The sequence below is a fragment of the Melanotaenia boesemani genome, chromosome 3 (assembly GCF_017639745.1).
Source record: "Melanotaenia boesemani isolate fMelBoe1 chromosome 3, fMelBoe1.pri, whole genome shotgun sequence".
Lineage (NCBI taxonomy): Eukaryota > Metazoa > Chordata > Actinopteri > Atheriniformes > Melanotaeniidae > Melanotaenia > Melanotaenia boesemani.
Window position 1 is genome coordinate 40,859,230 of NC_055684.1, and position 12,656 is coordinate 40,871,885.

Here is a 12,656-nt window from a genome sequence, read left to right on the forward strand (position 1 = left end):
TATCATCTAAATAGCCAGCAGGTCTCATCGCCACTGCATGGGAACAGACGGAGACTGATTAGTCCCTGTCACCTGTAAGTACTGACTGACCATTGGGCATCTGCTGGAACAAACCTGCCACTCTCTTCCTGTCTACATTTTGGTGTCTGTATGTGGAGTGAGTGCTCCATCAATAACAAGGGTGCATAGGACTTATTATTATTATTATTATTATTACTACTATTACTATTACTATTATTATTGCTATTGAAATTGGAGACACTGAGATGATCTTTATAGACTCTAACAATCCACTTTTGTAGCAAAGTAAGAATAAAAATGGTGTCTTACCTCGTACTCCAGCTCCTCACGCTCTATGTCCTGTTGTATGCCCTCCAGGAAATCATTGGGGTCAAAGTACTCATGGCCAGGGGGATGCCTGGGAAAAGACAAAGAAGGTAAGATAAACTGGAAAAAAAATGGTATGTAAATTAGACATGCACTCATAAAAAGAAAAAAAGGCTGTTAATACATTTATCTGTCTGGATTTAATATTTTGACTCAAAGTTTCAAAATGAAATGAGACGAAGAGGGGGGAGTAATAACAAGTTAATAAAGAAATCATGTTTAAATCAGTTATATTGAAGCTGCACCCAGAGGCTAAACACAAAATAGCATGTTGGGTTATTAATTTGACTCAGAAATCAATTGAAACATCACATATATTCATTAAAGGGCATTTGATGCTGCTGTAGAGTGTGAAAAGTTCCCCAAGCTTCTCAAGAACTAGAACTGAACACACGAAAACATGGCACAAGAGATGCAATATGGTAATATGCAGTTTTATTTATATAAATTAACCCTCTATGAGCCAAAGTCGCAAAATTGTGACAAGGATCCGGCCATGTCTCCAGAAAGAGAACTTAAACCTGTTACCACTTTCCACCACTAGAAGGCAGACATGTGAACTGGCCGTCATGGATCGGCTGTGGTCATTAACAACAGGCCGCCGCTGCACCACCTGCCACCCCAAAGCCAAAACATGTAGAGGAAACCATAGTTCATAGTAAAAGTTATGAAATCTAATACAGCTACCATCTCGCAATGCCACAATATGAAATTGGATGAGTAATTTTACTGTTCTCTCACTAACCATCAATCGCAACCTTCATCTCTATTCAGAAATTAACCAGCAGGATCTGGTCAAGGCAACAGATCCTCAAGTCAAGGGCACCTTTAACAACATAAATACCAATGCAGATTCAGGTCTTCAAAAGGCCAGTATTGCGGCACACCAACTTTAATCTTAACCTTAAAACGCTGCGACAGGCTGATACTTGAGGTTTTATCAAAAACGCGTCACGCTAAAAGTGCACATGTCAAAATGCTTTATTGTTTTACATCCATATCTCGATCTCACGAAGCATACACTACTTTGTTTAATGTGCTTCAGGATGGATAAGGTTGTATGAAAATAATGCATTTAACTGATATTAATATTATACAGTGACAGTGACAATGCTAATAACAATAACGGTTAATAGAAAGTTTCAGTTCAAGCTCACCCTGTCTCCATGCTCCAGGCCCCAAACCAACACAGGTGAGCACACTCATTAATAACCTCAACACATCCAAAGTGCCACCCACAGTGCCACCCACAACCACCGGTGGTGTCACTGCGCAAGTGCACACATACTTCAAGTGGGAAATAAATAACCCAACATATGGCTCTACAGCCAGATTTTTACTCCTTTGACTGCACTCTTAGTAAAACAGCAATGCAACCCATCCCACATTTTCCAGTTACTCCACCAGGGTAGGCTAAAGGCACATTCACACCAGGATAGTTTGGGGGGGGGGGACACAGTCCAATTGAGGCAGGGATTCTGAAAAACTAGTTTGCTTTGCTTTCACAGAGAACCCAACCACCTGGAAAATCTCACACAGTTACAAAAACTGCTCACTAGGGGGTCCATTCACCACAAGAATGCTTTCTACAGTCTGGTTCTGGGCTTTCTTTGGTGTTCAAACCTAATGCAAATTTAATCAGAACCTGTCCAATATGATTTCCACCACTGGGACCCTTCTTACATCACATCCTCTTTTTATTTCCCTGGATGTTCTATTTCCTTTCATAATACAAGCGAACCACCAGGTGAACCAGGGTCCACTTGCAGTTGAAACAAGACTCCTAGTTTTCAAGAGTTCACTTCTTAGAGTGAGAATGAGCAATTATACTGTGGCAAACGAACCGTACTATACATGGAAGTGGACCAGGGTTTGTTTAAGTGGACCAAACAGTGCTCCCAAAATAAGAGAGACCCCAAGCTTCATTGCTGGGTTGTGAATGTGCACATGGATGTACAAACAGGTCTTCACTGTATATAGTGTGTATATATGTGGTTTTACATGTGTATGGTAGTGAAGTGGAATTCTGATTGGGATGTCGCTAAAGATGTTAAGATGTAATAAATGCAAGGTAAATCATTAAATCCAAACATGGTGACTTTTTACCCATCATGAGTTGGTACTTACTCCGGCAGCAGATACTCCTCCAGCTCTGTCATCGGCCCCGAGGAAGGCAGCTTGGTGAGGGCCATGATGTGCTGGAGGGTGATGTCGGTCTGGGTGCTGATGTCCGAAACCTGGACATCAGCCGGGCTGAGTAGTTTGGGGCACGGGGTCCGACGGAGAACCTGAACCATGATCGGCTCCTTGGCGGTGTGGAACGCCTCCACCGCCTGGTCGTGGGTGGCCTTAGAGAGGTCCTTGCCATTGACCTGGAAGAAGAATATGACAGAAACTAAGTCATAATTTTTCAAACATAAAATCCTGTTGCTGAGAGTAAAGAAGAAAGTTATTTCTCATTGTTTGAATCTCTCTGTGAGGATGAAATTCATTAAACTACTGTAATTATGACATCCTCATGTATCACTGTACAGACTGGAAAACATCTCATTACTGCCTGAGCTTGTTTTACAGGGTCATAGTTGGACCAAGTAGAATAAGACATTAATTAGGAAGCATTTCCCTTTAATTAACCAAGGTCATTAGCTGCACACAGAATTCCTCTTTTATCCAACTCTTTTCACAGCAGAGGATAAAATCAACCTCCTGCCAGACAGTGGCGAGGCTGCTGGGCTTTAACCTGAGAAGATTCATGTAAGGAAAAGGCTGTGGTGTGTGACTGAGATGAAGATAATTAAATGTGGTTGAGCCACATAAAATCTCTGTGTGCTAAACAAACTGGTTGGTTAAACCAGGCCACGTTGGTACTAAGGGGCCCAAAGTGGACCAAGAAAATGTTTAGTTAAAAATAAATAACATTTAGTTAAAAATAACTAACGTTTAGTTAAATGTCATATATCATAAGATCCTTGCTCTATTTACTTTGGTGGAAAGAAAATGTGCAAAACAAGAAACAAGCACTGGGGCCCGGTTGTTCAAACGTAACATGATCAGATTTCGGTTATCGGATAGGATCAAATCTGGAAAATGGGTAGTTCAAAAGGGAAATCCGGATTCTGAAATCCACCTGGATCACGTAATCCAGTCCTGGTTGTTACCTGGATAAAACCCTCAGTTTGGGCTGTTCAAAACTTTTGAGCAGAATCCGGAAAACTTTGATCCAAAAAAAACAGGATTATCCTGATCCCAACAGAGGGCAGGATTACAATGTGGATTTCAGGAAGAAACTGCGGTACAACCTAACAGCTGATCAAATAATAGATCTCTTTATTCTGTGCATATACTTATATTTGTATTTTGCCCCTGACTTGTTTAACCGTTACAGGGATGAAGTGGTAAACATAGGTGGGCTACCTATTAAGCCTTTCAGCATAGTAAAAAAAAACAGTAAAAATACAAAAAAACAAAAACAAAAGTAAAAATAAAAACATGACATTATCATGTCCCCCCCAAACAAATCCAATAGCAAACACAAATAAAGTATTCAATTTTCCTGTTATTCATTACTGCATAATCAGAAGAAAACTTGTCAAAAAAAAAAAAAAAAAAAAAGAAAAGAAAGAAATTTCTAACGATTGCATCCCTCACTACGCGTCCCTGACAGAATGACAGAGGTTGGGTCGGTACCTCAACACGGGGCTCAAGTGCGTCATTAACATGTCAGAGAGAGGGAGATTCCACCTGGTCGCAATGTTATGCAGGACAATATACGTATTATGTTACATGTAACCATTAGTTCGACTTGCAGAGCATGCAGACCATCTCTTCTACCTGCTGTTCTTCACATTGATCTACATGCTGGAAATCCAGATTCGTGATCCTGAAAAAAAGGATTTTGGATCAGGGTGATCCAATGCTATTTTACTTTGAACAACCGAGGTAAATGTGCGCTGGATTACGTGATCCTACATCCCGAAAAAATGGATTACCAAATCTGGATAGCTTTTATCTGGATTAAATTTTTTTGATGAACCCGCCCTGGAGTGTTAGAAATAAACCTTAGGAAAAATCAAACAGGGATTAGAGGCACGGAAATCTCTGAGTCAGCATTCAGCTGACAATGAGGAGGTAGGCTGTAATTGACAAACACTAACAGACACTTTCAGGGAGCCGTCAACTCTTCATCACCATGGTACGCCATTTCTAGCTGATCACTGCAGCTGGAGTTCAGGCTGCCAGGCTAAACAACCCCCCTCCAATTTACACCCACCCAGTTGGTGACCCCCAGAGACAGCAACAAACCCCGCTCAGCCAGTGACCCCCAGAGACAGCAACAAACCCCGCTCAGCCAGTGACCCCCAGAGACAACAACAAACCCCGCTCAGCTGGTGACCCCTAGAGACAGCAACAAATCCCACCCAGCCAGTGACCCCAACAAACCCCGCTCAGCCAGTGACCCCCAGAGACCCCAACAAACCCCGCTCAGACAGTGATCCCAAGGGACACCAACAAACACTGCCCAGCCGGTGACCCCCAGAGACCCCAACAAACCCCGCTCAGCTGGTGACCCCCAGAGACCCCAACAAATCCCGCTCAGCCAGTGACCCCCAGAGACAACAACAAACCCCGCTCAGCCGGTGACCCCTAGAGACAGCAACAAATCCCACCCAGCCAGTGACCCCAACAAACCCCGCTCAGCCAGTGACCCCCAGAGACCCCAACAAACCCCGCTCAGACAGTGATCCCAAGGGACACCAACAAACACTGCCCAGCCGGTGACCCCCAGAGACCCCAACAAACCCCTCTCAGCTGGTGACCCCCAGAGATCCCAACAAATCCCGCTCAGCCAGTGACCCCCAGAGACACCAACATATCCCGCTCAGCCGTTGACCCCCAGAGACCCCAACAAATCCCACCCAGCCGGTGACCCCAACAAACCCCGCTCAGCTGGTGACCCCATATATATTTATTTTACAACAGTCTGGCAAACCCCTGAAACTGCCATGAGACCTCCGGTTTGGGAAAAGCAGCTTCAAACTATTCCAATGAAGGCTGGAAGGGTCAAACCAAAATACTGCTAACAACCCTAAAATAAAGTCTTTCGAAGGCATGAAGAAGCTGGGTCACAGTACCTGGCAGACTTCATAGAGCAGCTTATATTGGTCCTTGGGCTTCGTCAGGGTGCAAAGGCTGCATCCCATGTTGGAGGAGATCTCAGCAACCAGCCGTACGAGCAGGAAGAGAGAAAGCAGATTCCTCTCAGAGCCGACTCTGTCCGGAATCTTTCTCCTACAGCTGCACGATGTCTTTGGCAGACCGGACCATCACCCCCTTCTCACTTCCCCGCCTCGTTGCTGTTTCTTTGCACTCAACACTTGCCCCCCACCTTCCTCCTTTTATTCCTCTCCTCACATGCTCCCTCCGTCTCCGTCGCTCTCCTGCTTACTGCTGAGCTGTTGGAGGCCGAAGTTCCACTACTTACACCCCCTTCATGTTTATTAATAAGCTGCTCATTGATCATTCATTAATCGGGGGGGGGGGGGGGGGGGGGGGGGGGGCTTAAACGGTACTGGATGAAATCCCCTGAATTAACAAGCACTATTAGATCCAACATTCAGAAACAAGCGGAGTGATAGGATGGCTTTTCATTTTTATGACAAGGACAAGTTTCCATTCACCCCCCCCCCCCCATAGCTCCTCAGCTTGGTAATTAAAGCATTCCCTTTCAGTACTCTTGTTAAATTAGCACTTGGTGACCTCTGGTATGCTAATCCAGCACACAGAGACACATGGCATTCTTTCCTCATGTATTTTCCTCCAAACATTCAGGCCCAATGACAAAGAAAACAAATACAGCGTGTGCACAATTATTAGGCAAATGAGTATTTTGACCACATCATCCTCTTTATGCATGTTGTCCTACTCCAACTGGTACAGGCTTGAAAGCCTACTACCAATTAAGCATATCAGGTGATGTGCATCTCTGTAATGAAAAGGGGTGTGGTCTAATGACATCAACACCCTATATCAGGTGTGCATAATTATTAGGCAACTTCCATTCCTTTGGCAAAATGGGTCAGAAGAGAGATTTGACAGACTCTGAAAAGTCAAAAATAGTAAAATGTCTTGCAGAGGGATGCAGCACTCTTAAAATTGCCAAGCTTTTGAGGTGTGATCATCGAACAATCAAGCGTTTCATTTAAAATAGTCAACAGGGTCGCAAGAAGCGTGTTGAAAAAACAAGGCGCAAAATTACTGCCCATGAACTGAGGAAAATCTAGCGTGAAGCTGCCAAGATGCCATTGGCCACAAGTTTTGCCATATTTCAGAGCTGCAACATCACTGGAGTGCCAAGAAGCACAAGGTGTGCAATACTCAGGGACATGGCCAAGGTAAGGAAGGCTGAAAAACGACCACCACTGAACAAGACACACAAGATAAAATGTCAAGACTGGGCCAAGAAATATCATAAGACTGATTTTTCTAAGGTTTTATGGACTGATGAAATGAGAGTGAGTCTTGATGGGCCAGATGGATGGGCCCGTGGCTGGATCAGTACAGGGCAGAGAGCTCCACTCCGACTCAGACGCCAGCAAGGTGGAGGTGGGGTACTGGTATGGGCTGGTATCATCAAAGATGAGCTTGTGGGACCTTTTCGGGTTGAGGATGGAGTCAAGCTCAACTCCCAGTCCTACTGCCAGTTTCTGGAAGACACCTTCTTCAAGCAGTGGTACAGGAAGAAGTCAGCATCGCTCAAGAAAAACATGATTTTCATGCAGGACAATGCTCCATCACACGCATCCAAGTACTCCACTGCGTGGCTGGCCAGAAAAGGTCTAAAAAAAGAAAAAATAATGACATGGCCTCCTTGTTCACCTGATCTTAACCCCATAGAGAACCTGTGGTCCCTCATCAAATGTGAGATCTACAGGGAGGGAAAACAGTACACCTCTCTGAACAGGGTCTGGGAGGCTGTGGTTGCTGCTGCACGCAATGTTGATCGTGAACAGATCAAGACACTGACAGAATCTATGGATGGCAGGCTTTTGAGTGTCCTCGCAAAGAAAGGTGGTTATATTGGTCACTGACTTGTTTTTGTTTGGTTTTTGAATGCCAGAAATGTATATTTGTAAATTTTGAGTTGTTATATTGGTTTCCTAGGTGAAAATAAATAAGTGAAATGGGTATATATTTGGTTTTTGTTAAGTTGCCTAATAATTATGCACAGTAATAGTCACCTGCACACACATATATGCTCCTAAGATACTAAAACTAAAAAAGCCCCACTCCAACTTCCAAAAATATTCAGCTTTGATATTTATGAGTCTTTTGTGATCATTGCGACATAGTTGTTGTTCTATAATAAACTTTATCCTCAAAAATACAACTTGCCTAATAATTCTGCACACACTGTAAACCAGATAAATATTTATGCTGGCCCCACGCTGGTGCAGCCAGACAAAGTTTATCGAGTGGGATGAGGCGTAGCGGGACGCAGCTCTCTGGGTTCTTCACACCATCCTCAACACTCTGTCTTGGTGTTTGTTTGCGATCCCGTTTCATAGTCAGCAAGAACTAAAGATAACGCAAGAACAGCAACAGAGGCTTTTGGTTACAATCTTTTTATGTGTGGAAAGCTTTTTATTTCCACTGGTAAAAGTGGAAACTTGATTCCAATTTCAATGTGACATACGATGGGCTGCTTAGTTTAGTCAGGGTGATAAGCCACATACCTGGATCGGTTTCATGGCGGGAGGTGGGGGTGGTCCCGTGGTATTTCCTTCTGCCAGATGTGTCCTCAGATCCCTATCTATCCGCACCTCCACGACTCCAGAAGTGCTCCAAGATGGGCGCATTTCAAGTAAAGCATAAAGGCTCCTCACAAAATGTCAAGAAAATTCTTCCAAATGTGAAGCCCGAACTTTAGATAAATCACACAGACATTTTTTAACATCTACTCATATGTCTTATATTTTTTCTGTATAAACCATCAGAATTTTCCATTTCTTTTCAGCTTCACAATTTTTCCATTTACACAATAACACTTGCAAGGAAGTTCTAATAAATCTTCTCTTGTTCCAAATAATCTCATAGTTTTTAAGTTTTTAAACAATCCTGCCTCATCTGCTAGTTCCCACAATCTAAACTGTACAAAAATACTGAGAACTCAACAGGGAGAGGTTTTACAAAAAAGTCCATCAGGTTGGAGAGGATGGAGAGAAAAAGCTGCCTCGGGGCAAACAGTGAAGGTATCTGTGTGAACTTAACAATCATTCATTATTACTGTGAGCTTTGCTTGTCTGGGTCCTAAAGGCTCAAACTTTCATCCCGACCAGCATGAAAACTAATTCTACACTCACATTAACTGCACTGTTGTGCCTGGGGCAGGGATCAGTGGAGAGTTTTAGTCGGCGCTCTGCCTGGCTAATCTGTCTTTCACATCGAGATTATTCCCATTCACAAAGTCAGATCAGAGGCAGCGCTCTGACATCAACAACTGCACCTCCATATGAGGGAAATCATGTAAATTAATAAAGAATTGTCAGCAGTAAAGCGTAGAGACAGGGAGCAGCCGAGAACCAACCACAGTTAGCGTGTTCACAGATTTCATTTTCATTCCCTCCGGATTCCAGCTCCGTGCAGCAGCCCCAACACACACTTTAATTCATTACTGGCGTAGACATGACAGCATCCAAGGCTTCTGTCACAGTGGGACTTAGACCAAACCATTAAAATGCCCTGTGATTTCTTATCATTAATACATTAATACATCATTTGGAGTTTTCTTTTATAGGAAGCAAAAAAGCCACAGGTTACTCCATCCTCTCAGATTTGCTAAATCCTGGACAGTTAGATCGTTCATGTCCATAGAGACCGCCTCCTGTTGTGTCGCATCTTACTGGACCAAATTTGAGAGTCAGGACTTTGACTGGAGCCACACTGGGATCAGGTGGTGATGATTTTCACCATCGGCATGTGATTAACATGTTTAGTCTTTCCTCCATCTGTAACCAGTCCTTTATCACAACCTAAGAAACATAACTGATCAGAACTGCAAGTTATTCATATTGAATTAGTTTCTTCACTGCTGAAATGTCAGAATATAACAATGCACGCAATCACACTGGTCAAGCTGTCATAGGAACTATGAGATATTCAATCCACTGAAAAACACATCTGGAGGCTGCAGAGAAGAACCGGTCCACACATAATTGATAAAAGGGCCAGAATGATTAAAGAAAAAGGTTCTTCAAAGGTTTAAACAACATTTAATTTCAGTATTTACAGGATGCTTAGTCGAGGTCATTGTCTTGCTGAAGGAACTGAGACCTACGATGTAAAATCTAACCTTTAAAAACCAGGTGACACATTTCACCGCAAAACATCAGTCATCATTGTTCTGTTTCAGTACTGCAAAGCAGTCCCACAGCATCACACCGACCCTGACCCACTTACTTGGGCTTTTCTTCTCCTTATTCATAGCTCTTTGGACCAAAAACAGTGATTAACAGCATCTCTACTTTGTTTTTTCTTCGGATTATCAACCAGAAATAAAACTTTTCTACAAAATTTTTTGCAAACATTACTCATGTTTTTGTGCCTTTCTTCAACAAATAATAAATTCCTCGTAAACTCATTTCTACTACAATCCATATGATAGTTACCATGGCAATGCTCATTACAGCTGCGGCAAACTGCTCTTCCAGCCAATGCCTTAAAAACAGAAATAAGTTCATCTACACCCGACACGAACTTCTTCGGATAAGACAGGATGTCAAGCAGAAGGAAACAGCTGATATTATAAACACATAACATCCCGGTGGACACGGCGAGAACCCCCAGGTCTTCGTGGATCATCATGTCCACAGTGAGGAGGCAAAGGCAGCATCGAGAGAGAAAGCAAAAGCAGGGCTGCAGAGACGGAGGATTCTTATCACAGAATCCTGGCTTCACTCATCCATTCCAGACCCTGCTTTGGAGCTAGCCGGCTATACAGCCCATGGACAGGACAGAACAGAGGACTCTGGTAAGCAGAGGAGGGGGTGTGCATGTACATAACAGTTGGTGACTCAGTGATGTAGGACAATTACTGCTCTGCGGACCTGGATTTTGTAACAGTTAAATGAAGGCCTGTGTACCTTCCAAAGGAGCTAACTGTGGTGTTAGTGGCCGTTATTTACATGCCACCTGATGCAAATGCTAATGTGGCTAATGGACTACTATACAGCAGCATTAGCAAACAGCAGAACAGACACCTCTATGCAGCACACATCATAGCAGAGGATTTTAATCATGTGGACTTAAAACAAGCGCTCCCTAAGCTCCACCAGCACGTCAAAGAGGAGCTAATAAACTGGACAAGTGTACTCCGATATCAAGCTGGGCTATAAAGCTAAACAGCTAGCACACCTTGGCCAGTCCGACCACACGTCCCTGCTTATGATCCCTGCATATATCCCCCTCTGGAAAACTGCTCCCAGAACCAGAAAGACAGAAACAAATTGGCCTGATGATCTTTTGAGCAGCTCCAGGACTGCTTCAATAGAACCAACTGGGGCATTTTCCAACACCCAGACCTGGAGGTGTTCACAGACAGCGTCTTATGCTACATCAAGAACTGCAGAGATAATGTCACAGTGGATAAGACCGTCCAGGTGTACCCCAACAGGAAGCCCTGGATGACCCAGAAGGTCCAGCAGCTGCTAAAAGACAGGAATACCTCCTTCAGGTCTGGTGACAGCACAGCCAGAGCCAACCTGAAGAGGCATCAGGTACACCGGCGGTACGTGTGTGTGTGTGTGTGTGTGTGGGGGGGTACACCGGCTGTACGTGTGTGTGTGTGTGGGGGGGGTTACACCGGCTGTACGTGTGTGTGTGTGGGGGAGGGTACACCAGCTGTACGTGTGTGTGTGTGTGTGTGTGTGTGTGTGGGGGGGGGGGTACACTGGCTGTACGTGTGTATGGTACACTGGCTGTACTGTGTGTGTGTGTGGGGGGGGGGGGGGGGGTGCACACCGGCTGTACGTGTGGGTGGTACACCAGCTGTATGTGTGTGTGTGTGTGTTAAACCGGCTGCATGTGTGTGAGGTACACCAGCCGCATGTGTGTGCGGTAGTGATGCGCGGGCCGCCTCCTAACCCGCGGGTCCCGCGGGTTACCCGCGGGTCGGGTTGGGGCGGGTCAAAGAATTTTCGCTTCACTGCGGGGCGGGTTGGTGTGGTTTACTATTCTGAAATATCTAGTTCTATCTATTAATTTTATTTTTTGTCAAACTGAAAATAAAGACCTTAATCAGTGTCTACATTTTGTTACTATAATATGTAAGACAAAATATTTATCAGTTATTTAAACACAGGTCACGTTTTATAACGTAATGTCCACGTAGGCGCGTAGTAGGCTACGCAGGCTACGCAGGCTACGTGCAGAAAGCGCCAAGCAGACAAGCAACAAAAGATGGAAGAAGTGTTGAATAACATTCGTTCGGGAGTTTACGTCCTTAAAAAGAAGAAAGAGGGTCAAATGGCTAAATCACAGGTTTGGCACAGGTTCAATGAGGTAATCAGTGCAGACAACAGCAGCAGCATTGGCTTTATAACACTTAAACGCTTTAAAACACTTTTTTTGTTTGCCTATTTATGTTTATAGACTTAACGTTCAAAAGAAAATACATTTTGTGTTGCCAGGTTCCAGTGCCAATTTAGGAGACCATATGCACCTTTCTCAGACTAAATAAAAGCATTCGTCAATATCATAACATGTGTTTTAATGGGGCGGGGCGGGGCGGGGCGGGTTAAAAAAATAGAAGCGGAGGTGCGGGGCGGGTTGGTGCGGTCCAATTTTTTTTAAAAGAGCGGGACCCGCGGGTCGGAAAAAAACCCGACCCGCGCATCACTAGTGTGCGGTATACCAGCTGGACGTGTGTGAGGTACACCGGCTCTATATGTGTGTGCGGTACACCGGCTGTACGTGTGTGTGGTTCGCCGGCTGCAAGTGTGTGAGGTACACCGGCTGTACGGTGGCTCAGAGGACGTCGCTGCAAAAGGTCATAAACCTCTCCTCACACTGGAAGAACTGCAGCTAAATCTGTCCAAGACCAAGTTTATTGTCTTTCCAGCCAGTCCTTCCTTACCGCCACAGATAAGTGTGCAGCTTGACTCCATCACGCTTGTGCCTACGTCTTCTACCAGGAATCTTGGTGTCATGGTAGACAACCAGCTGACCTTTAAGGACCATGTTGCCTCGGTTGTTCGATCTTGCCGATTTGCTCT

At 44.4% G+C, this 12,656-nt stretch overlaps 1 protein-coding gene across 6 annotated transcripts in view; it reads right to left on the minus strand.

The window, feature by feature from the left end:
- Positions 1-12,656, minus strand: part of pdzrn3b (PDZ domain containing RING finger 3b) — a 170,071-nt gene that overhangs the window by 31,060 nt on the left and 126,355 nt on the right. For 5 of the 6 annotated variants that reach the window (XM_041980559.1, XM_041980558.1, XM_041980562.1 and 2 more), the window contains 2 exons: positions 2,515-2,759; positions 331-418 (listed from right to left, as the gene is read on the minus strand). In XM_041980559.1, coding sequence (XP_041836493.1) covers positions 331-418; positions 2,515-2,759 — 333 coding nt within the window. Of the gene's footprint in view, positions 1-330; positions 419-2,514; positions 2,760-5,519; positions 5,589-12,656 lie in introns of those variants that run through there. The other variant, XM_041980560.1, reaches the window with a different exon arrangement.